The 26453-nt window shown below is 38.6% G+C and overlaps 1 protein-coding gene across 1 annotated transcript in view; it reads right to left on the bottom strand.

The window, feature by feature from the left end:
* Positions 1-26453, bottom strand: part of UTRN (utrophin) — a 404863-nt gene that overhangs the window by 128422 nt on the left and 249988 nt on the right. The window contains exon 59 of the mRNA XM_080615656.1: positions 866-1038. Coding sequence (XP_080471782.1) covers positions 866-1038 — 173 coding nt within the window. The remainder of the gene's footprint in view (positions 1-865; positions 1039-26453) is intronic.

The raw sequence follows: 26453 nt of genomic DNA, 5'->3' as shown, positions 1-26453 counted from the left end.
CTGATTTACCTGTTTCACTTCACTGTTTCGCAGGTTGGTGTTGGGATAAGTGAAGACAATAAGCAAGTGTCACATTTTTTCTCTCTTTCTCACTTTTTCAAACTCTTGTGCCTGAATTTCAAGCTCAACTTATTTTTCTGCCATTTGGAAGATTCATATGAATGTTTAACATTGTTCTGTCCTATTAAAAGAACAGTTTCATTTAATCAACAAGCAAGCAGAACAAAGCTCCAGAAATTCTTTTCTGTGTAATTAATTTTAATGTGGAATTTTGTTCACATTAATGAATATGGTAATATCTACTTCCAAAATGACATTGCAAAGACTTTAACAATGACTGCACTTGGACAGTCAGTGTGCTTGGCACTGGTAGGGTCAAAAATTATAAAATTAATTCCTTGATGAATATGCATTTTAAAACATGTCATAATTGAAGAGCAGCAATAAAAAATAAAATAAAATTACTATCAATATGGATCAAGACGCTTAAGATGCAAATGCTATCAAATTATTCACTTCAGTGGTAGAAACAAAACCAACAACAAATCCTTGATTTCTCCTCACAGTAATTGTAGATTCATAAACTACTACATCAATACTGCTAGCTGTTTACAATAAGGAAAGATTCAACATACTTTCTGGAAAAATTAGTACAGATTGGTGAGTTATAACTGCACATCTCTGGAGAGAAGAGTAGCAATTAAGCCTTCATGGTGAGCAAGTGCACCAATCTTTCATATATGTGCTCAGGGGTCCTTTATGGAAGAAAACAGAAATTTCACTTCAATGCCACGGTCATATTTCTCAAGCCTTTTAGAAGACAGCAACTGTGCCCCATTCATGTCTTGACATTTTCATTACTTACCTGATGTTAGCTGACTTTGCCTTCAGGTCATTCCAGCGCTGGTTCATGTCGTCAAGACGGTGCTGGAGCAGGGCAGCTTCTTCGGAGTTTCCCAAGGCTTTCACCATCTTCTGTCTGTTTCCATCAATGCTTTTAAAGATGTCATTGTGGGCATCAATCTCAGCTTGGATGTCCTGAAATACCAAAGAGAAAAGTCCAAACATCTTAGTTCTCTAAATAAAGGAGGGAAGAGCTTATTCTTATTAGTAGACCTAAGCATTAGGACAGAGCACATAGGCTGACTTTCTTGGGTGACTGAGAAGCAGAGGGAAAAGCCTGCAACCCTATTAACATCATTATAAAAGGTCCACCTTTCTTAGCATTAGAAAAAGAGTTTGAAATCCTTGACTGAAACTGGACTTAGAAGTATTAACACTGAGTTCTCTGCAGGTTTTTGTAGAACGGATGGTAACTATTTGTCTACTGTTCTCCCACGCATTTCACAGAATGCAGCATTTCCAAATGTACTAGAAATTGTTTCCTGCTAAGAAACTGCAAAGATTCAGCCTTAGCTATGTTGTTTCTTTCCTATTTGAAATTAAACATTGCAGAAACTTTACACAGCCTGGTGAAATTCAAACTCTGTGAAGTGCTTTAGGTCACATGCAATGAAAGCTTTTAACTAAAAAAGCTTTCATTAAACTGCAGCTAAATGATTACAGCTGCCACAAGCCCATTTTTACAGTTAAAATACTGTACACCATGGCCTGTAATATATTGAGAGAGAGACATAAACCAGCAGGATGTATTATAATCTGAATTTCATATGAAATACTGAAAAGAAAAAGAAGTGCTTGTGATTTCAATTCAGCTGACTGATCTCTCCTCAGAAATTAAACATATTTTCTGATCTAACATGTGCCTCCAGAGACATATTATAGATGCTGCCTTCATCTAAACAAGTACATTATTACCTTTAAGAGAAAACAAAACTTCCTGCATCACTGCCAATGCTTTCTAGTGGCCATACATCTATGTATACTCTAATAGAGCAATATAAATGTGTGGAGAGCCAGGAGGTGTAGTGGCTGTCTCAACAGGATTAATCAAAGAAGATTGTGACAGGAACTTATTTTGCAAAAGAAATCTTATAACTGAAATCCCTGAAAGGTTTTTATTCTTCCAGACAACTCCTCAGTAATCTCCATGTGTTCCCAGGAGCAGGAAAGGAGAGGGCTCTTGTACCTTCCCATACTCAAGATGCATAGTCATGCATCTTAGAATGGCAGTTTCACGTTCTACAAACAATAGCTGGAAACAGTGGGAAAGTAGCTGTGAATTTGAGACAACATGAAAGCTTTCTTCAGTTAGGGAAGAAAGCAAAACAAAAAAAAAAGTGATGATACAGCTGGAAAAGTGAGTGAAGGAGAGACAAAGAGGGAAGAGGGAGCGGGGAGAGGCATCAGCAAAGCCTCTGGCTTTCCAGCTGAGCCACTAAGTGACTTTGCAAAACTACCTACTCTTTGTCATGAATTTCACTACTTTAAAAGAGGTAAAAAGACACTTCTACTGTCTTGAAACCATTCTGATAAAAATAATAATTTTGAAAACAGATACAGTAGCATTTTAAATGAAAACCCGAAATATAAGTGTCTGATGATCAACAAACCCAAATAAGACAGCATCTTCATCAGTTCAAGAAATCAGATGCTTATCTGAAGACTTTTGGAGCTCCTGTCCTATGTCTCCAACGCACAAGCAGACCCAGTGAAAACCAGCTCAAACCACATAGCAGGAAATACAACCACATATAGCACTTACAATTTTAATCATACACTGATCTGTGCTACAAAAGCCCGGTCATGTCAATTACACTTCTATGCCTCTTTAAAGCTTCAAAAGAAAACTTAATTAAAAAGAAACTAATCTCTAATCTTCCATTCTACACTCACAACATTCATTCTAAAGCTATTGAGAGCCTTCACAAAACATGCTAACTTTGATTACATTTGAGAGGACACTTAAGCATGCGCACTTAAAAATGTTTCATTCCAAATGGGTTTGATTCTTGCATTTGCCACTCATCATATTACATTGATTAAGGCACAGTAAATCTGCTGTTCACATTCTTGAGTCCCATCTGTGATGGCCATGTTGTGACAGCTCAGTTCAAAGAATTAACTTTGCTAATTAACTTCTCTTTTCTGATTTCCATTTTCCAGGGGAAAAAAACCCAGCACTGTCAGCTGATGGATAAACCAACAGGACTGATATTAAAGTTAATGAATGCAAGTGCATCGCAGTCCTCAAAAGAAAAGAGGGAAAGAAATCCAAATAACATGTCCCACATCAATGTGCGCATGAAAGAAGTACAGCAGGAATGCAGGATGTGAAAGACAGCTAATGGCAACAGATTGACACATTAAGTTAGTTATTTCCTAACAGTGATATAAAAGGTCTTCAAGATTTTTTTTTGGGTATAGTCCTCTGTTGGAAGGCTAACAAGGATGATGGGCTCCCATCTTGTCCTAAGACTGCTGTAATTAGTAGCAACTGGTAGTAATCTCCTTTACTTGCTGTGTTACCATAATCTTTCAATTCTTAGGAGATTTGTAAATATGTTGTGGTTAACCTTCCGTAAAATTTCTTATTTCAAAGTGGGAAGAAGAACTTTATCCATCCTGTACACATCCCAAACCATGTTCACCGTTATCTGTTATTTTTCTGTTTCCTGCCTTTTCCTCGATCATTGATTCTCTATATTCTTCTCCACTATCCTCTATGATGCAAAAAGGAATGAAAGAAGTTGACTGTCCCTGCTCAGGTCCCAACTAGAATTAACTCTCATCAAAGTTAATCCAATTTTAATTTTTCAATACGTAAAAAGCAATTATAAAGACTTCCCTATAATCAGATGGAAACTTCCATATCCAGAACCAAAGGGGCAACACATAGGAGGATGCAGGACAAGACAGGGGAGGGGGGAAGTCTGTTGCTTTTGCCACACTAAGAGGGGTGGATACCACCATGAAATGCACTCGTTCTTAGTCCAGCCCAAAGGGGAACTGGGCCAGAGTGCTGCCCTGGTGCATGGCACAAAAAGCAAAGGAAAAAGAAAAGGGGTGAGTGTGTGTGTGTGTGATCCAAACTATAAAGAAACCTAAGGAAATACATGGGAAACAGAGAAGGACTTCTCTCCAGAAGAAATTCATAGTTCTTAAACTATAGTTACATAGCTTTATCAATTTAATTTTTGGAGGTATTACTATACAGATACCATATTTTGCTAGTTTTGCAAATATTTATGTGCAGATATCTATTAAACTGGATTGAAAATATATTGGAATGAGGTCAACAGATTTGTTTACATGCCCAAGTGCTTGCAGGCTTAAGGTCCTAAATTAGAAGAAAGCTATTCTTTTGAGGAAAAAAATCATCCTACATATAAATTAAGGTATAAGTTTCAAAGTTTTGAAAGATAGAAGGGAGAAGAAATAACTAGATTGACATGTATGTATCTACTTCACCCTAGCCCGACTGATTTTAAGGCTTGTCTCTATAATAAGAAGCCTATCTCTTGCTTTAATTCCAATTTAATAAAATACTAAATTACCATACAATGACAATTGTCTTTAAAGAATGTATAAATATGGTATGTGACACTAAGTAACACTATAGATGGCAATTCTGAAAAGAACTCTATGATATAGCAGACTGCAGTTGGAGTTGCTACTGGATAAGCCCAAAGGCAAACTAGAGTGACTTGCCCAGGGTAAAAGAAAATATATGACAAAGATTTGAACAGAAACAAGCATTCTGATTCCAATTCCAAGGTCAAAAAGCCATCAAACTTCTTTTTTTTATTTTTCCTTCTTACAGACCGTCAGCATATTTGAACAGTTACAACAGTAGAAATAATTGTCCTTTGAAAACTATTAATTCTTTATAAAGGCAAAAAGAAACTCCTTTTAAAATAACAAAAACAAAACAAGAAAACAAGAAAAACCCCAAATAAAACACACCTCCCCAAACATATTAAACAAAACCCCCCACAAAACCCCAGACCAACAGCATTCCCATGACAACAAGCATTCTAGTGCCTTTTTTCTGAATGATGGCTCCAAAGGGCGTCTAATTCACTTTGCAACCTCCTAAGTTGTTAGCATATTTACTTCCACACACTTGTTTTCAGATTTTATTTGTTTATATTGTCATCATTGGTACATTGCCAACAACACAGGGCCCTTCAAAGGGCCTGAACCCTTCCACTGAAGGTAAAAACCAGTGGATGAAAATCCCCATCTCCACACCAAAATTAAAGTAGAAGAAATGATGCATTTTATAGCACGCAGAATATTACTCCATTCCATTCTCACCATTAGGAATCCTCGAGTACCTGAGCTTTATGATACAAAGATCTAAAACAGCGATGTTATTTTACTCTGTAAAGTAAATAAGCAGATGTTCCTATAACATTATAGATTCTATTATCAGGATCCCTCAGTCAAGTTTTTGCTATATATGGTATGACACAAAACTCAATTTAGTTTCTTACGAAAAAGGTCAATAGCATGCTATACCAATTATAACTTCATGGGGTTTGTAAAACAGTTACATACAGGACTCATCAATGTTTTATTCCAATGTATTTTTAACTCGCTACATACAACCAAATTCAGTATTCCACCCCAATTTTTAACTATTTATATGTTTTAGGAAGCAGAATTTCACAGGTTTTTTAATAAACATCTGACCACAGAGCAGGGATGGCAAGTTATGGCACACAAACAACATGTGGCTTGCAAAAAATGGATGTACAGGTCCAATGCTGATGCTGTGCTACAGGACTGGAAGTGTTTTTTGTTGGCACACAGACTGCTGTGTAATTTTAATCCTAAGGTACAAGCCACAGAACATGCAAACTTCTGTGGCTTTGGAACCACATGAGGATCTTAAAAGGAATTAGAGTAGGGTTGAGGTTGACTCCTTACGAATGAAAATTTGCTTGAAAACCTGCATTTTCCCCAGCAAAGGTTACCCACAGGCTATTTTGCCAAGAAAGTTTCGTATTATTTCACCCAACACAAATCATGCCTTTGACTGGACAGCAGACTTGGTGCAGGGAATTGCAAGTCCCACAAAAATGACTGCTCACTGCCTTCACTGACAATGTTCAAGTCAGCAAAGCCATAGTTACAGAAATGCTGCACTCGTCTCTTTTAGAGGTCAGGAATAAAGGTGATGACTGCTCATCAAAGTAACTGCAGAAAACTCTTCCAGCTGAAACAGCTGGAACAAAAAAACTCAGTGCCAACCAAAGAACATAACTGTTTGCCATCGACATCAGCCAGAACATCATTCTTTGAGGTTTCACAGCAAGTAGCAAGGGAATGGATTTCTTTTTTTTTAATAGCATATTGTTTAGTCTATACTAAACCAGATACATTTTACCTTCTGCTGCCAGCTGCCTCTGGGAACACTGCTGTGTCAGATGTTCCCTTTAGCCCCCTCTTCACTCTCAGCTTTTTACTTTTTGATGACTCTTAAGGAGGGAATAAAAATAAAGGCATGATACAGGCATATGAAAGTGGCCATTGTGAAAGGGATATAGGACTTTTATTGCTCCCTTCTTTACAAATGCTGAGGGTAGCCGGGAGAAAGGAATGCTGTTGTAAAAAGAGACAGTTTAAAAAAAGTCTCTGAAGAATCCAGGTATCCATCTCATCCAGACAGTCTCGCTTCTAGTGTCAGAAAACAGTCACAACTTTAGAAAGACTCATCCCAATATGCTCTTTCAGAGGCTTGCAGTGGCAATTGCTGTTAAGCAATCAGTTTATAATGAATTCACATTCAGAAGAGCAGTATGCATGCAAAACCCTTGGGCAGAATTGCCATTATTATAACTCCATCAGTGGCCAGAGAATATATAAAGACAGACATAAAACCTCTCTAAAGCATTATACACAGACCATACTGGGTCTACAGCCACTGAGACTATAGTATAAGATCAAAGCAATTCAAAACAGCAACTGGCTTTAGATATGTTAGAAATTTAATTACTACTTAAGCGGCTCAGATATTCTAGGAAGAAAAAAAAATCACTTTTTTTGGGAAAAAGCACTTTGGGGTATTTTTCACATCTAATTTGCAAATGCTTGTACTACCAAAAGCTTTGCATTGACACTTCAAGTTTCCAAAAAGCTGTCTTGATGTGCACTTAAACCTCATGGGTAGCACCTTAATAGCGACAAATGGTGTGTGGGTAAGGATTCCTTTCAGCACAAGAATGATGGTGCACTTAGAAAGGCTGAGAATGCTAGCCTGCCTTCAACAACCTCTGCGGCTCCATCGCACGGCATTGACTCAACATCTGATGGGCATCATAAATCTGTCAATATTAACTCCAGCAGTTACAGAAATGTGACTGAACAAAGCCAAAGTGGCCCTGCCCACACCAGTGTAATGCAATTCTGCCTTTGCATAGGAAGGGAGTGCCGTGCAAGCTTCTGCAAATGCCATCTGGCTTCTTCATTACGACCACAGCAACAGTATTTGTAATTCTCTCCTTAGAACATATATTAACAAATCCAGAAAGTTGAAAGTAGCTTGCAAGCCAGGATCAGTCACAACACTGTTTCTCCTGGCAGCAAACTCGTCAGGAGGAACAGGATGGGGGTGTAGGGAATAGTAAGAGGGAGAGATGAAGCAGGGGAGGAGGAGGGGAACCTGCTCGACTTCCCTCATACCCTCCATAAAAAACCCCAAAACAAAACAAAAAACCCCAAAACCAAACAAAACCCACCCTTGCTACATGAGCACAGATTAGAATCTCTGGTCAGAGTTCACCAACTAAAACATTAAATTTCTTCTCCAGCACCAAAGCACCTACTTCATGCTACAAATTGCAGCACAGTAGGTAACAAAATGACACAGTAAACGTCAAGCTAAAAAACACAGCAGAGCTGAGAGACCTGTCAGTTTTGTTTTGTTGAGAATTGCTAAGATCAATTCCTATGAGACAAAATAAGACACTGCAATATTCAAAATCACAGGGGGAGTGCTGGAATTTGCAAATGCCAAAGCTTGAATGGTTCAAAAGACATTAGAAACATTGGTTTCAAAACTTCTGCCTTAACCATGTCATGAAGCATTTCAAAGTGTCCAGCATGTGTCCTAATCTTTACAGGCCACCAGCAGCAACTACAAGCGAACAGTGAAGCCCAGCTGTCAGACTGGGAGCAAGAGAGAAGCAAGTAATCGACACAGTGAAGAAATCGTGTCATAACTGCTTTTGCTGTTACTTTTGGAAGAGTCATGCTGGTGGGATACTGAACAGTATCTGTCTCATTAACTCCAGTTTGCTACTGTAGGAAAGTATAAATCCAAGAGTTTAAAAAAACTCCAACAAATCCAAACCAGTTTAGAGCAGTCTTCTGACAACCCAGAATGATGATTTTGAAATTAACCAAAATTATACAAATCCAAAAAAAAAAAAAAAAGTAGCTTAATTTTGTTTTCTGAGACCTAGTAATACCCATTCTTTACTGTTCAGGACACCAGTGCTGATTTGTATGGTTTTAAAAAAAGAACATACTTAAGTTTAGAGCTTTAAGAAAGAATACCACAGGATTGGGCTTTACAATCTGCTCTCCCGCTTTGTGACCACAGTATTTATGTTTTTTATATTAATGTGCAAATAAACGACTATATATTTTGTTACAGACTGGTCTTGCAGGGCACAGGAAGCTTATATGGAGAAATGTTAAAGAAAAAAAGAAAATACAGTATACAAAGCCAAGCTAAGGCTGGTTACAAACATACAGGTCCAGGTTTCATTGGAAGTGCTGACAAGTAGACGAAAACATTCTGGTTTTGAATAATCTTATGTGTCTCACTAATTAGTGCAATCACTGCAAAGCCAAGCCTCCTGCCTCTCAGCATTACTGTTACCAAATGTCCTGGTAAGAGAAAGCATAATTAGCATGAAGACCAACAGATGAAACTTTGGGAAAAGTGGGGCATTCATTGGAAGCAATTCTACTTAAAAAAGCCATAAAAAGTTCTAACATTTTAGCTAACATTCAACTAAATCTAACACAAAACTGTGGAGCACTTCCTTTCTGTCAACAGTGAAGTAAGGTCACAGACATCCTGGAAGTCCCCTTACGCCCTTAACTTGGCAAAGTCCAAACTTTTCTATCATTTCCTTTGAAAAATAGAAGATGATCACAATCAGAGCACATGCTCTAAAAGTAATCTTGTAGGGCCTGAAATGGGGAAAAGAAGCAACATGAGACTTCCATATTCGAGAGACAGTCAAACAGGGGTCACATGAGGACCTTAAGAGCAACACAGAAAACTCATCAACCTACCCTTTTTATGTTGTAGTTTTCAAAAGCATAACCTGTTTCAAAGGCATGAGTATATAAAACTCTGCTTATCATACCTTTTCCAATTTTGTCAGCAACTCACGTAAGCTGAAGTTCAGGCCAATCATCATTAAGCGTCCCTCGAAGCATACATTTTCCTGGTACGTCCTCCAAGCCAAGTCTATAGCTTTCCAAAGGTTCCTCTTTTTTTCCCACCTATACTGTCACAAAACCCTCCAAGAACTCTTGCACGTGCCCCTTTCCTGGGCTGGGCTCCCCTGGGGGCAGTTCACGCAGCACCATTGTCACATCCTCCCTGTCCCCACTCCTTCCCATGGGCTGGGTGCCTGGGCTAGAGCCGCTGATGCAGGGTGATGCTCCTTGCAGTTAACCTGGCCCCATGGTGCTGCGGGGATCTCCTTGTCTCCACACCCAGCCAGGACTGCCTCCAGCTCACCTTGGCAATGGTTTCTTGCAGGCCCCAAGCTCAAAGTTTGATCTCAATGACCCCAAGCAAGAGAAGCTATAATCCGCCGGTATATGATGGATGCAGAGGGTGGGGAGGAAGAGCAAGTCCTTCCATGTTGCTCCATTCCAAGTTAAAAAATAAAAAAAAAATAATAAAACAGTAAAAAAAATAAAAAAAAAAAGAAGACGAAAAATCCCCAACGAAACTTCCGTTTATAGAAAGCACCAAAAGCCAGCTTTTAGAGAAGTCGAAATGGGATGAGGCACACTTCAGCCTAGGAAACACGTCAGTGTGACCCGACAAGAGCCCACCTCTCCTCTCCCTGCCTCCCTTGCAGCTGGGCTGGTGTTGCTATGACAGTAACCAAGCCATCTCCAGCCTGCTTCACTTCACCCACGGGATGCTGTGCCACAGAACAGCCAAGGCCTATTAAACAAAATCTAAAAAGTCACTTTCTTCCTTTAGGAAAGAAATAAAAAAATCTCCAGCAAAGGGTCCTGCTGCAACCTCTAAAGCATTTGCTGGGGATCTCCTCCTTTGGCGCTGTCTGCTCTGACAGCCGTGCAGTAATCTATGCCCAGCATTTGTTTATTATTGTAATCAGCATCCTCCCTTCCAGCAGCCCTGGTGCTGCTCTGAAGCCAAGCACACTCCCCCTTCCTGGAGGCCTCCCTGCTGGAAAACCACCACCATCACCCCTAAGGCTGCAGAAACCCTGGACCAAGAACCCACACTCGCCCCTCTTCCTTCCCCTGGAAAGGGAAGGCTGCTGTTTAGTCACTAAACAGGTTTTGGAGCTGTAAAAGCAATCGGTGCTCCACAAAGGCGACATGCACCCACTGCTGCTCACGAGGGCAGGCTTGGTGCAGGCAGATTGTTTTCACATGAGCCTTTGCTCGCCTGCAGGAAACCTGACACCCCAAGGATGGCTACTAGGAAATCACTCCATTTCAAACCATTCCCACTGGAAACCCTGTGTGCATGTGAAGGCCTATTTAAGCTGCTATTAATGCTTTCCGTACAACCACACATTACTCAACCGCCAAAGCCAGCTTCAGCAAGAGTTGCCAGCAAGTCAGAAAATGCATAATTAAAACCAAACCAACAACCCATCACTTGCAAAACCCATTACAGCCAGTTCTCTTATGACCATGCTGGGTATCATGTGTTGCTTTTACTTTCTGTTTATTTTCACCCAGCTGTCATGTGAAGTATCAATAAAGTCACCAATGGCAAAATTGTCTTTAAAAGTATTCTCAGCTGGTGGGTTATGCTGATACAGCCACCATGGGTTGGGATTTTTAAATTAAGCTCTGGAGGGTAAAAAAAAAAAAAAAACAAACAAAACAAAAAAACCAAAATAAAGAAACATTGGCATTAGCAGGATTTTTGCTTATTTTGTTTGTACTTTGAATGTTTTATATGGACATATTACACAAACTGCAGAAGTGTTTGCACAATAAACTGAGAAAAGTTTTCCAAACAAAGGTAGTAGAACTTCACCAGCTTCAGTGCACAACTGACAGGTCAACACAAACTGTTTGATTGCCTGAAATTATTCCACTGCTTACAGAACAAAAAGCCCGATTTTTAATGAGACAGTATCTAAAACTGCATTCAAAACCTGTTTGGTTTTTTTAATTAACCACTTACAGAAGAAAACAAAACCACAACACACTGGAGTGAAAAAGTAAAACTATCCTGCAAGAGATTTAACCACAATCTCCATTTGAGAATCTCCTCCTTCAAGGCAGACACAATGTTTGGATCCTGATTCCTATACACACTAAAGCTTCTTTCTGCTGCTCTTGCAGGAAAAAAACCCTTGCAAAACAGCAAGAAAACAGCATTTAAATCCATTTCAGAGGTGCTAGTGCATATGAAATGAAAATGGGTGTCAGGCTGGATTATAATGAGGCTTCATAACTCCAGAACTGTAACCGAATATACAACATTAATTTTGCTTTTATTCTCAGGCTTCATGCTTAGATAGGGTACTTCCCAATTTTCTTTTGTCATCAAAAATCACATATTCTAGATCTTTCAATGCTATTAGATGCAAATGCCCTCTGATGTAGATCGATACAATTTTGAAGAATTCTATAAAAGGAAATCAAATCTATATACACAATGTTGGATCAATGCTTCCAGTAAAACAGCTTTGAAAATTGTACCAAATAACAACTTTCTCAGTCTCTCTTTCACATGAAAGCACGCTGCAGTATTTGAGAAATTCTGAATTTGTAGACAAAAAAATAAAGTAACTGAAATAAGCTCTACACTGACACATATTGAATATAGTCTTTGTAAAGGCAACAGTTCTGTAGACATGACAATGTTGGATCATAAGCTCCAGAAACACAATGTACATTTTAAGACAGCTTTACATTACTTATTACTACTAAAGTTTTCCTGATCAGCTTTATCAGAATTTTCCACTAAGATGACTCTACAACCATTGTTGGAAAGGAAAATTTTATAGTGAAAACTATAGCTTACACACGGATGAAATATTTGAATGCTAGGGTCCAAAGAAATTCACATTCTGAGAGCCTAAGTCCTCATGCAAATATGTGAGCCCTGATGCAAACACACGATCTACACCTGAAAAGGAGCAGAACACCAACAGTGATGTTAACAAAACCTCTTTCCAAAATCCTCTTATAGATACTAAGATCCACAAATGGGAATTTAAGACACTGAAGAGCAATGTACTGCCAATACATTCAAGGTACTGCTGCAGAAGGTTCGTGTGCAATGGAACTTCCCATCACATTTTAGTATTAGAGCAGTTTGGTGCATTTTCTCACATCTTAAATAATAAAATGAAACTGGATAAAAATAATAAAACCAGCTAGCAGCACTTTATAGTTATTGTCAAAGTTACTAACAGCAGCCTGCAAAATACAAGAGCACTTGAACAGAAGAGCACTTTTATCAGTGGTGGAAAAAGGAAGGCCAGCACAGCAACCTGTGACACACAGCTATGATCACATTTGCTAGCAACTGGTTTTAGGTGTGGGTTCCCAACTGCACACCCTGCCAATCCAGGCTTAAGAGCCTCATAAATTAGCAAAACAATACAGGCATTATAAAACTAAGAGCAAAATTCTACATCTAAGAACTTAGTATTATAAAGAATCAATAATTCCACTTATTTTTCTATCAAGTATAAATTCAGAAGTAACTGAATGTTAGGCTACTGGAAACAAGTGAACCAGAAGAATCAATGAAACTGAAACCAGGAAAAAAGGGGGAAAAAAAGTTATCCCATTACCTCTGGAAAGAAGAATATCTGATCAACTTGGAGATGATCTTATACACACCTCTAAAGTTCAATTTCAGAAATGAGAAATGGCTTTCAGACTTTGATCTTCAAAATAAGATTAAATACGTACAAAGATGCTATAAAGAATTTGCTTCATACTTGAGATGACGTGCAAAAAATGCAAGAAAACTCATACTAAGCACAATTTGGCTTTATAAACAAATTAAAGAGAAAATAAGTTGGGGGGGGGGTTCTAGATGAAAAGTGGCAAAATAAACAGCAGCAACAACCTTAAGAGTGAACAAACCAGGTTGTTTATACACAGATATCTTATGTGACTCACAACAACCAGTAACAACAACAGAAAGATAGAAAGAATGGAGTTTCCTTGTGCAACTCAGATGTAAAGGACGCAGAGGTCAATAGGTGGTTACAGCAAATCAATACATCCTGGTTTCATTCAAGACATGCAGCTTCAGGCAAGAATACAAAAACTTGCTTGTTCATAAGCACCCTGGTATTTTCTCCTGCCCTGCAAAATACCTGGTGTCAATCTGATCAGACCAGGAGGGAGAGCTGCCCTCTCCCTTCTACAGCAGGTCAGCATTTAAAATACTGAGTTAATACATAGCTCCAGAAAGGTCAGACCTATGCTTAGGCTCATTATCAACTGAACCAACACTTAAGTTTCACTAAGCAGAAGTCTTCCAGCACAGGCTTGCTGATAACCTCTGCTGGAAGCCAAATCACTCAAGAGTACCCCAAGGATCAAGAACTGATCAAAAGAGATGGACAAATCAAGCTCACTCAATAAAGAGAAACAAGCAGCAAGATAACAGAAAAGTCACGTAAATACGATTGCCCAAATTACTAATTAGGTATCTATTACAGTGGTGATTGCAATGCAGATTATGAATTAAATGAAAGGGTTGGCAGAGTTCCAAGACCTTAAAGTCATAGCACTGCACCAGTTTGACTTTTTCTTCATGTGTGTCTTTAAGACTAGAGGGTATCAGTTTGCCTTAGGGAGATATTTTTGCATGGATTCACCAATCACATTCAGTGGCCTGCCCTGTGCAATACCTGACAATTTAGCGACAGAGTTCTGCATTAGGTAAGCACAGAGAGATTGTAGCCTTCCTCACAAAATGGGGTATGAGACAAGACTTTCAATCTCAAGAACAAAATTTATTAGATTTCTAGATGAGATAATCTAGTCCTGGTGACAGGCAATGCTTCATTGCCATGAAAGGTTAGTAAAGGACTGGGTGGTTTGTGGTGGTTTCCCCCCTCCATCTTGTTTTTAACTTCTTGCACAACACATGGCTTTCAGCTTTATGAATCAACCATGATTTTTTAATGTTTTTGACCTGAATATAAGTTGTGGTTTAATTTCTTTGAACTTCACAGAAACACCCAGCCCTAAAACCAGAACATTTAAAACGTACTCAGAACACAAAAAAATGAAAGTATCACCTCATACTTGGAGTATATCTCGAAGAGATTAGATGTCAAAGGCAAGTATGCAAGGAAGCACCATCACTACACCTATTTCAGGCATGGAGCTATTAAGAAATTTACTGTATGAGAGACTGACACTTAAATTACACTTGTGGGACTGACTGATCAGAACATGACAGTTTTAATCCTGACCTTAACTGACAGAATGATGGAGGCAGCAGGGAGTATGGATTAAACCTGGCTTTCATGCCCAGCATGTATTTCATCATCAGGTGTAACTTCCTAGTTATTACTGGTGACTAAATAAAATGTTCCTATTGATCAACAGTCTATAAAGAGTTTGCTGGGGAAGCCACGTTCCAAGACTGTTAGGTGCCTTTCCTCCTGGTTTTCACTCTTCATGTAGAAGATAATCACACTGGAAATCAGCAAGCCACAAGGCACTTCATGGTATTTCTCTCTTTAACAGCATCTTTAACTTTGCTCTCTTCGCACAGAAACAAAACAAACAAGTTGTCTTAGAGGTACTTATTTACACTTTTATTAAACAGGGTGAAACTGAAAAGAGGGTGACGGTCTTAGTGGAGATGTAACATGACAGACTGCCAAGGCAGCGCATCTGAGGAAAAGATTATAGAGTGTTAACCCACACTCAGAGTAAGCATGCAGTTTCCCAAGTTAAAAACATGGAACTTTGAATATTTCAGCCCAACCTGAAAATTGAGTTTTCCTTAAGGTTTTCTTGACAGTGATGAGAACAGTTTTCTAGTTCCCTGACAGCTTAGTCCAAGAAAAGCCTCATTAAATCCATGCATAATACATGGCTCAATTAAATACACATCTTAAAAATCATTTGCTACAAGACGGGCTTATGTATATATTTATTACTTGGTAAAGGATACACTTCTCGTAAGACATGTAAAAAAAACCCTGACCAATGAAAAGCTGATTTACTAGTTTTTAGACAAAAACTCAGCCCAAATAGTGGAAAGATCATGAAAATCATATTTTAATTGCAGAGTTTATCATAAATAATTCACAGAGCATCTCAAATTCTATAGCACTAACTCAATACCTGTGGATTAAAAATCTCATTCAAATAATATATCACAGTCTCTTCCTACTTTATCTCTAAGCAATGGCATTAGATTCAAGCACCTAACAAGGATACAGTGCCATTACAGTTATACTGCATAATTTACTATTTTGCCACACTCCAAGTACCCAAGCACAACCTTTTGTCTCAGTCTGCCTGTGTATCATTTTATGCTATCTTGCCTCATATTCTCAGTTAACTAAGTGGCCTTATCTTTCAGGAATGAGAAGCATTACGTGTATCTAGTTGGTTTGGGGTTTTTAGGTTTATTTTTGTGGTTTGTTTTTTTTCTTCACTCCACAGGATTGGACTCCCCCCATCCAATGCAAACTCTAATCTGAGTCATAAAAATTTGATTCAGCTGTAAGGTTTTCAGCCATGAACTTTAAATTCTATATTTGAATATTGTCCAGATATTTGCTATATATATACATATATATATAAAAAGGCATTTTAGATTTCTAGCATAACTATTAGCAAGATGATCATCTGTATTTAAAAAGATGTATAAAATGTGTAATTGGTATTCTCTGAAATAACTTGTTGTCTATGCAGTCAGAATCCTCATAACTTTTCTAAAGAATTGTGCTTTTATATCAACTTTAACATGCCATAGTGGAACAACCATAAGAAAATTACTCTTGTGAATATAGCAAATGGAAATCTACTAAATAATTCCATCAAACCACAGGGTCTCAATCTCCTAATCCATCAAGAACTAGCAATGTATACCATACTAATTTACCAAGAAGACTGAGGGTTTGTTTGTTTCCAAAGTTCACTTAAAAAAGATCAATGACCCTGGACTACAGGGATGTTCCATTAACATTTAATTTAAATTTTTTCATGCTGTGGATGCTGCATGGAAGCAGCAACCCACAATGCCTCATCAACCAAACTGAACTTTTTGCTGTGAGTGGAGAAAGTAAAGTAATATGTCATGGAGGGATTATTTTAAAAGCCTTAATGACTAATACCATAGGACAACCTTGTCGTAATCTAAATTCTTTTTCAAACAATGGGATTAAATTCTAAAAACTGGTCATAAGACTAGTGCTTAAATTTTGTAGCTCAGAAAGAGTATTAATTCTTTTCCCTAAGTGTGTAATGATCCCCTCATCCAACTCATTGGTTATGTAATTTAAATGAATAAATTACATTCTTTTACCACATCTAGTGTGTAATGCTAACACTGAAGCTGCCAGGTACACCTTAAGGCAGAACAGAAGTGATTGGAAGTTTCAGAAAGTAACCATCTAAAATGTAGTTGTGACTCTTCTGATGTGAGGTGCTTCAAGTTAGCTGTGTAAAGCATGTAGGAATGGGAGAGAAGGTACTGCAAAGACCGGAGAAGGACAAGAGTGCAGAGAACTGAATTTCCACAACTCCTGCAAGCAGGTCATGCATAGTGCTGTAGGTGCTGTTGAGAGTCTTCATCTGTTCAAAGCAAGCACTTCTAAATAGGGAATGAAAAGGTAAGAAGCCATTCTCCTCCCATGACTATGACAAGTAGATTTAGCATGTCTTTTAAAAGTTACAGCAAATCCTCTCCTCTGCTCAGCTGCCTGTCCCCCAGTACCTGGCAGGTGTTATGATTTCCAAGCTCAAAATTGCCTCCAGGCACCTATGCTCGCAGCATAGTACTTCCCTACACCTACAACAGTTTTGCTACAGGAGAGGCATAATTGAGCCCAGTATGCTAATACCTGCTATTTTTCTCTTTTTTGAACTTCATCCTATTTAGCATATTGGGCAAATCTTTTCCCTGGAGTAAGCCGCAGTGACTGCTCTGGCAGGTGACACCCATCATCTTTACTTTTACAGAATTTGGACGCAGTAATAAGTTTGCATAGCTATCAGGGATTACAGAAAAATACAGTTACAAAACTAAGGTGAGAGAATTGATATTTCAAGCATTTTCAGCCAACTAACTTGACTGTGTTCCATTTAGTTTCTGAGCTTGTATCTATGCCTTGTTTAGTTTCTTTATTTACTTTGTGTCCATTATACAGCTAGGTGAATGCTCTCAACCATATTTACCTCAGAATCCTCTCTCAAGATTAAGCCCTATAAGAAGGAAGCAACTCATCTGGTTATTACCAAATTTAGTAAATGCTTCATTGATAAATAAAATAGTTCAGCTAAATTCCATTAATGAAGTTGCCACCAAGTGATTAGGACATAAAATTCCTGAATCATCAGGGGCCAGAAAATGAAATCACAGCAGACCTGTGATTAGTTAGAAAAGAGATTTGCATCTCCTTGGGAACATTGTTTGCTTCTTTCTGCAGAAAGTTCTTTTGCAACAAGAGAACTGCCTCATGTCCTCCTCCTAAACCACTGCTGAAGTTAGATTTGACACTATAAATACAGTCCACACAGCAGCAACATTTGGCTCTAGAGACACGATGCACAAAATCACTATAGCACTTCAAATACTCTGTCAGAATTGAAGAGGCTGTGCATGAAATTCACATCTTGCTATTTCTAGGAAATTTACACTTAGATCTTTGGTCACAAAAGCTCATACATGTCACCTCATGAAAACGATGGTGATCTTATTGTCTAAACATGCTCATAACACTCAATACATTTATACATTTTAACTGCAAGACATTTTGTGGTTCATTTGTTCTCTCTTCACTTTTTTATTCTTCATCTTCCTCAGCATCAGAATCCCAAAAGCAGGGTAGAAAGGTGAGGGAATAGAAAACAATCCTAATAATAATCTGTGTTAGTATAGAATATTCATGAAGTGGAGAGGTTTATTAGCTTTCAAGTAGTCACAAATATGCATTATAGAGGGGTCGACTTGTGACAACCACTGATGATTAAGTAAATGCATTCTATCAGTTTGGCAGCACAAACAGCTTTTAAAGCTGTCAGATAATGCAAGCTATACTTCTAGATTTTTTTAAAATGTAACTAACATGCAAATAAACGTGACTAAATTTTTGTGTTTTCAAGAGCTACCAGGTGAAAGCAACTATTTTGTGCATCAGAAGTGGAAGGAAAGTTAGAGGCTTTAAGGGTTCTTTGGGGTTTGTTTCTGAACTTTTGAAATAATTGGATTTTTTTTTTTTTTTTTTTTTTTTTTAGCTTCTCTGGTTTATATCATACCTAATATTTTTACCTCTATCTCTACTGAACACATAAAAAGAACAATTCTCTTTTTTTTTTTTTTTAAACTTTTTAAGGTCAAGTTACATTAAGTACTACTAAGTGCTGCAGCTAATGTAAAAAGCCTTAAAACTGTAAGTTCTGATCAAGGACCGCAAATGCTTAATGCTGTTAAGAGATGAAAACATTCTATTTCACAGTTGACATGAAAACAGGAAACATCATTCTCACATTTGTTGCTTAGAACTCAAAACACACGGAAGGTACATGAGAGATATCTCCACGTGCAGGAGAGACAGTTGTGCTATTTAGAACTTTATATGCACATGTAATCAGAACTTAATTAATCCTGCTTAAATCAGTAAGGCAAAAATGAAACAAGTTAAAGAATAAGTTAAAGAATAAAGGTAAAGTCCAAATTTCCCAGATCACCTTTAAAAATGCCTGTTTCTGATTGAAAATACAGTTCCCAAGCAGTTATAAAGCCCTACAGTTAGCAGAGACAAGCCACATCCAAAGGCCTTAAAACTTAAGAACAGTAAATAAAAGTCTTCACTTTTCAAACAGCATCGGAGGGAACATACAGCACCACCATATGCTGGATTTTATATCTTATCCCCACATTAAAACTTACAATAAGGGCTTTCAAGGGACCACCATATGCTCTTAAATAACAGGACAGTTGAAAGCAGTATTTTTGTCACACTGCTTATACTTCTGGCATCTCCCACAGCAAGAAGTGTTCTCTGACTGGCCTATCATTTTTGCTTAAGACAGGTTGTTTTAATCTCCACTCCCACCCTTTTTCGTTTTCTTTTGGTTTTGTTCATTTTGTTTATTTGATTTGTTGGTTTTGTTTTATTTTTTTTATTTTTCACTAAGTCAATCTCTGAAAATAATTCCCAGCATTTACCAGAGTGAGAAATGAATGTAAGGTCTCAGCAAAAAGCACCTGTTTAGATGCACCTTCCAAAAACACACCATAAAATTCCTATCTAGTTTCTTCTAAAGTTGCTATATATAATCGCTAGTAGTAAATTTGTGTTTGCTTATTTAAGTGTAAAACTAGAAAAAAGATTTTTTGGTTGCTTTTTTCCTCCATTAATTTGTTTTTTCTTTTCAGTATGCTGCCTGATTTTTCTCAGTGGAATATGAAGGAGAGACAGGAAGGTGCTTGACCAAACTCCACCCTTATTCTCATGAGATAATTCTGAGCTCAGCGCAGCTAGATGAACATGACAAAAAAAGCCCAGTCTGCCTTAATGCCTGGTACATAATCATGCTTTCTATTTGATAACTTATTCCAATAACCACAGTCAGTTTCCCAGACTCATTTTCTGTATTTTCAGTACAAAACCCAGAAAAGCAGATGGATGTCAAAGATTAAGTCTATGGCATCTATAGAATTCACCTTTAGCATCTGTGGCACTTCTGAAGTCAGCCCTCTCACTCTACAAATAGCTCAATAAGAGTGAACAGTGTGCTGCTGTGGCAAAGAAGCCCAACAAGATGCCGGGTTGCATCAACAAGGGCATCACCAGCAGAGATAAAGACGTCATTATCCCACTTAGTGGTTGGAAAGCCACATCTGGAATACTGTGTTCAGCTTTGTTCCCTGCTGTACAAAAGAGATGTGGACAGGCTGGAAGGGGTCCAGAGAAGGGCCACAAAGATAATGAAAGGACTGGGAAGCCTGGCATATGATGAACGGTTGAGAGAGCTTCGTTTGTTCAGCCTAAGAAAGAAAAGGCTCAAGGCAATCCTTATCATCATGTTCCAGTATTTAAAGGATGGCTACTGTCCTGGGTTCAGCAGCAGCAGTCACTTTTTCTCCTTCTTAGTAGCTGGTGCAGCGCTGTGGTTTTGACTTTCAGCCTGGGAATAGTACTGATAAAGTCGATGTTTTCAGTTGCTGGTCAGAATGTTTACCCTGACCAAGGACTTTGTGAGTCTCATGCTCTGCCATGGAGGAGGGGAAGCCGGGAGGAAGCAGAGACAGGACACCTGACCCAAACTAGCCAAAGAGGTATTCCATACCACAGCACGTCATGCCCAGGATGTAGAACTGAGAGTCCTCAGAAGGGCAAGGGCTGCTCAGTCGGACTTGTTTTCGGCGGGTGGTATCGTATTCTCTTCCCTTGTTATTTCCTTTATCATTATTATTATTGGTGGCAGCAGTAGTGATTTGTGTTATACCTTAGTTACTGGACTGTTCTTATCTCAACCCGTGGGAGTTACATTCTTTCGATTCTCCTCCCCATGCCTCGGGGGGGGGGGGGGGAGTAGAAACTGAGTGGCTGACTTGCCGACTGGCTTAAACCACGACAGATGGTGTGGTTTAAGACTGTGGAGACCCCGTTTTTACAAGGAGTCCCATGGAAAAGACAAGGAGCAATGGGTACAAGTTACGCCTGGGGAGATTCCCGTTAGACACTAGAGGAAAAAAAAAATTAACAGTGAGAACAATCAGCCACTGGAATAATCTCCCCACAGAACAGGTGGAATCCCCAGTGTTGGACACTTCTAGGATTAGTTAGAATAGGGTGCTGGGCCATCTGGCCCAGTCTAGGCTGTGCTTTTGCCCAGAAATGTTGGACCAGATGATCACTTGAGGTCCCTCCCTTCCAACCTGGTATTCTATGAAATGATATGATATGTTGACTAGCTCTGTTCCAGGAATCTCAAACCTGTTGTGGGATGAATGAGAATGAATATTCTCAGTATGTTCTCCAACTCAAGCTGTTGGTAGTAATCAATGTCTTAAAGGATACACCCTCAGAAAGCTTAAAAACTGCTGCTAATCTGTTTAATTCAGAAGTCAGAAGGAACACAGAGAATGGGAAAGCCTTAATCACCTTCTTATATATGCTCAAAACCAAAGCAAAGAGCAAAGGCCAAAACGGGCTGTGTCTAGCATTTCTGGCAGCCGCACACCAGCTCCATGCAACAAATCAATGCATGTAACAAATGCTGCACTGTCACTCCTTAGTCTGAGGTAAGCCAAAACCCAGAAAACAAGGTGCTCAGGAGAACAGACACGCATGCAAGATGGAAGACTGCTGAGGGATTTTAGCATGCTCATGCAGAGGTACTCAGAACTTGCTGGTGCATTTCTTGGGGCTACTGCTGCAAGCACACTTTTCTTTTGAAACATCCCATCTGACTAAAGTTATTAAGCAGTGAACCAAATTTCCTCACAGAAGGTTTATTATCTTTCTGCATGCTGTGCCATTTTATCAACTAAGAGGCTCACAGAGAGATCTTATCAGTGGCCTGTTGACAGAAGTAAAGAGCATTTACAATTGAAATTATGATAATATAATATTTACTCTCGAAATAAAATGTAAGCTGCATTATCCATAAGTGCAGCTTTAGCTCTGGCTTGAACAAGAAGCTTATTTAAATACAATATGCCTAAAGCTTTTCTAGCCCAATTTTACTGCTAGTTACTTTACAAGAAATAAATAGGTTTTCCAAATTTATTCAGGCCGAGCTTCCATTGTGTAACATTGGTCAGAAGCACCATTTCTACTGAATTATTGTATGCTTTTATTCTCATTCAAATCTCATTTAAAGTCAAGGACTCCACCCACTTTTCAGATGCCTCTGAGTTTGTGCTGGAGGAAGGAAGCTGAAAATTTGCACATAAAAGGGTAGAATGAAGGTTAGAGTCAGCTTCACAAGGACACAAGAACATTGGGTCACCTTATAGCATTTGCAATTCAACCCACTTTGGCTTTTTTGATCAGGTAGTAAATTCCTGAAGGTAGTTTTGGTTTTGGGGGTTCACGAGAAATTGACTGGCACTGAAAAATTTTGGTATGAGTAAGGAAAAATAGACTTGGCAGTCATGCTGTTAAAGAAGAAATATACAAGTCCATTATACATGAGCTAGTGGTTGATCCATGTAGGATCAAATCCTGTTGCCCTTTATGCATGTTTAAAGGGCCAGTGAGGGAAGGAAGGGGAGAGAAAGCACACACAGAAAGAATAAAACAGAAAAAAGATCTTCTGTTAAGTTGTGGTGGTGGAAAAACCACTGCACGTTCATCTCTGTGTGGAATAAATAAGTACTGAAATGCACTTTCTACAGAAGGCCAAGAGTGAGTGCACCAGTAAGGCACGGCATGTAACACCCATGGGTGAGCACACACATTTCAAATATGCTGATCCAAACAGCTGTGAAGGGCAAAGGTCCCTTGCCCCTTTCATTTCCGCCACTTATGACATGCAGTTGGATGAAGGCTAAGAACTGAATTCTCCAGGTCTCTTCTGGTGCTAGAGTTTCCACTTGAGAAGTTTGTGCCTAATCAGCCATTCAGCGATAACATGAAAAAGGTTCAATGTGGCAAAAGGTAATTCACTGTAAAATACACAAAATGAAGAAACACCAGTCAGGAGAAAATGCAGAAAACTCAAAGCCTTTTCAGCTGAAGAAAAGCTCCGTGTCTTTGTTAGATTTAGTAAAATCAAGCTATAAAAATTTCAGGGCAGAAAGAATGAGGCAAATGTGCAAGCTGCATTTCTCTCTAAAGCTCTTCATTGCATTTTGTTTGTCCTTTAACCTATAAAAATATATTCTGTTAATGAAGTGACTTGTCCAACATATTAAGCTATATTACTGTTCTATGGTTACTTTAAGAAAAACAGCAAAACCCCAAAATTGACAGTATGCTTACTAACGCAAGATGAAAATTATGACCTTTCATGCTCAGCTATTGTTTCCTCAAAATGCAAGCAAGGGATATTTAGACATACCAGCCCTGAATAAGGTTCTTCAGGTTGCTTGCATTTCCCATAGTACTACCTGTCATCATCTCAGACCCACTCCAGACTGCTTTCTGACACTCCTCAATAACTACCAATGAACGAACAATACCCATATATTTGTGCATATGTGCTTTCTCTTCCCTCTGTGCTTCTCATCCATACATAAAAAGAGGGTGTGCAAGAGCAAACAGACTTGTAAGGAGCAGTTTTGTTAAAAAACAAGCTTGGACCATCTGCAACTCCCCTTGAGACTGTGGACCTTAAATGCAATAAGCATCTCAGCAAAGCCTAGTGTTTATATAGCTAAAGCAAACCAAGTGAAAGCCTGCCTGAAAGGAAATGAAGCCCAAAGAATGATATTCTATAGGTCCAAAAAGTCACTGTAAACGACATATGCTTCTTTCCATTGTGTCAGACACCTCTAAAAACAAAGAAGCCTTCACTGTTATTACTGCAAGCTAACACTTTCTAACGAAATCTCTCCCCTATAACAGGTTGTGCATTTTCCCCCAGTACTCTCACAGCTCTCCTGGGGAGTGAGCACCTCGGGGTAGCTCCAGCCATCACAGGTTAAGACATATGTTAATTTGAAACTGAATGAAGAATTTCTGAGCTTACAACAGGGCCCTGCTGAAATCAACTTTAAAACCTATCCACGAGGGTGGTGATGGAACTATCTCACAGAGAACCAGAAAATAACAGACATCATTCATGAGTAGTAAATTTTTAAAGTTCATTTTCTCTATATGGCTGTTTTCTGTTTGTCTAGGACAGCAGAGAGTAGAGCAACATTAGCAATTTTGGTCTAAGGTCTTTGGGGAAAGAGGCTCTGCCCTACTTTGACAATAGCAGTTGCTGAGGCAAATTAAGTCTCTGACAGGGATAAAATGAAGTTCCACTATTAGCACAAAAGAGCTGCCATTGATTTTGGCCTCTTTCAGCTGATGTAAATAATCAAGTAACCATAAATTTGACAAGGAATAATTGCTGCCTTGTCCATAACACAGTGTACTCAAAAGGCATTTAAAAATCACCTTGAGCATAGGAGAAAGGAGAAAGGAACGCTGAGCTCGGACGGTTCTTCTCCTTGATTTAAGTCTATTCTACAATGTCACCTGAAAGCTCACAGTCATCTTTCAGTGAAAAGGAAAAAAGAGTTTGGTGGTCTAAGAAGGAAGTTTGAAATTCCATGCTCTGACAGGGTCAATGGGCTCTTAATTCTGCCAAAAAGGGAATTTATGAAGTTTCATTTAATCTGCAGATGAGCTCATCTGAAGCAAAGGTGATCTGCGAGCAGTGGACCCAGCGATGTGTGGCTCCCAATAAATTTCTCTCAAGTTAAACTTCCACATGGCTTCCTTGAGCCCTAATGAGAGTTTAGCCTGCGATCTTGCAGCCTTTGTTTTAGCCTGAGTTTTCTTTAACCTCTTTTCCTGTATGCACAAGACTTTCCACCAGTCATCTCTATATCAGCCTGCACTGCCAGTACCCTATTTATATTAAAGTTGCCCAACAGTAGTCTTCTTTATTGACTAAGGCAGCAAACACCCTTCTCCTAAGTGATATGCCACAGGCACCACCCAAGACCAAAAGTACTTGCTACTCAAGTTGAGCTAACATACATGCCTGAGGGTTGTAGCAACTAAATACATCTTCTCTGGTCAGAGAATCTCACACCACCACTCAGAAATTATTTTGGCTTCAGAACATGCAGATAATCTCTTGCCTGGCTATGAAACTCTTCCAGCTTCTGGAAGCTGACAAAGCAGCCTTGCACAAAATGTGGGTGTTACCCTCCCAGTTAATGCAAACAAGCATCAGGAAAGCATACCCCAAATAGAGGGAGTACAGCAATTATCTTTGTTATTTTAAGCACCTACAGACTTCCAGCAACCTCTTCTTCAACCAAAACTGGTATCTCAAGTTCTGCACAATGATAAACTAGTCTTTAAACCTATATAAAATAGATTTGAAAACAGTTGCTGCAAAAAGAGTTGAAAATTAACACTTGCATTTCCTACAGCTGAATCTAAGCAAGAGTATCCTTAGCAAATATAAAAGGGTCAATCTCCCATAAGGGTGCTACATTCATTGAATAAAAATCACTACACCTGCTTTTTTTTTTTTTTTACATTTTTTTAGGTAACTGCTTTTGTGATCTTATGGAAATTTAAAAACTTTTTTCCCCTCATTAAGTATATAATTTTGCTAGTGAAGAATATGGCAAGTCAAGTTATTCACATGTCTAAAATCAGTTTGCATTAGTTTTTATTTAATATAACAGTGTTGGTGAAACTGCAATGAGGAATGAAAGAAGGGTGGGAAGAGGACCATGAATATCTTATGAAGCACACAAATTTTTTTTTGTGATTTCAGAAGATTTTATACCCGTTTTAGCTGTTGCCTCTCAATATCTATTAAAGAACAAAAAAGTGGAGAAAAGCTGTACTGATCTCAGATGAGCTCAAGTATGAGTAACAGAAAAAGCACTTCCAGTTGTCAGGAAAAGAAAAACAGTGTTTACACCAGCTTTGGTGCAAGAAAGCAATAATGTCTGAAAAACATGCAATTATGGAACATTTTAGTGTATAACTAAAAATGAAGTCTAAAGGTCAGTAAGCATGAGGATACCAGGATAAAAGTCCACCACAGACAAGCTCATCTGACAATTTACATCTCCATCTCTTCAAAAAGTCCAAACAACACACAGCCACACCAGTCTGGAAAAGACTTAAACAAGGCACTAGGTGAAGGTATGCAGAAAAGACAAGACAAGAGAGAGGAGACAGAAGTAAGAATGATACCTGCTTCTTCTTCAGTGCTTGAAATAATTTTGCTGGGAGATCTTGTGTTACCCTAGGTCAACACCTGATCCTCAAGACTTAGCTATATCAAACAAGGACAATTTGGCTACCATAATTCATTACCACATGCAAAGTACTTTGACATTCATGAATGGAAGAACTGCTACTGTTGCTAGCTTTATTAAATAAGGAGATGAAGAAATAAGATATTCAGGAAGGCTCAGGTACCCAATTTGGGTTTATTTGCTATAT

Source organism: Psittacula echo, assembly GCF_963264785.1.
Source record: "Psittacula echo genome assembly, chromosome: 4".
In the NCBI taxonomy this organism is placed as follows: Eukaryota; Metazoa; Chordata; class Aves; order Psittaciformes; family Psittacidae; genus Psittacula; species Psittacula echo.
This window is presented reverse-complemented; position numbering and strand designations above follow the sequence as displayed.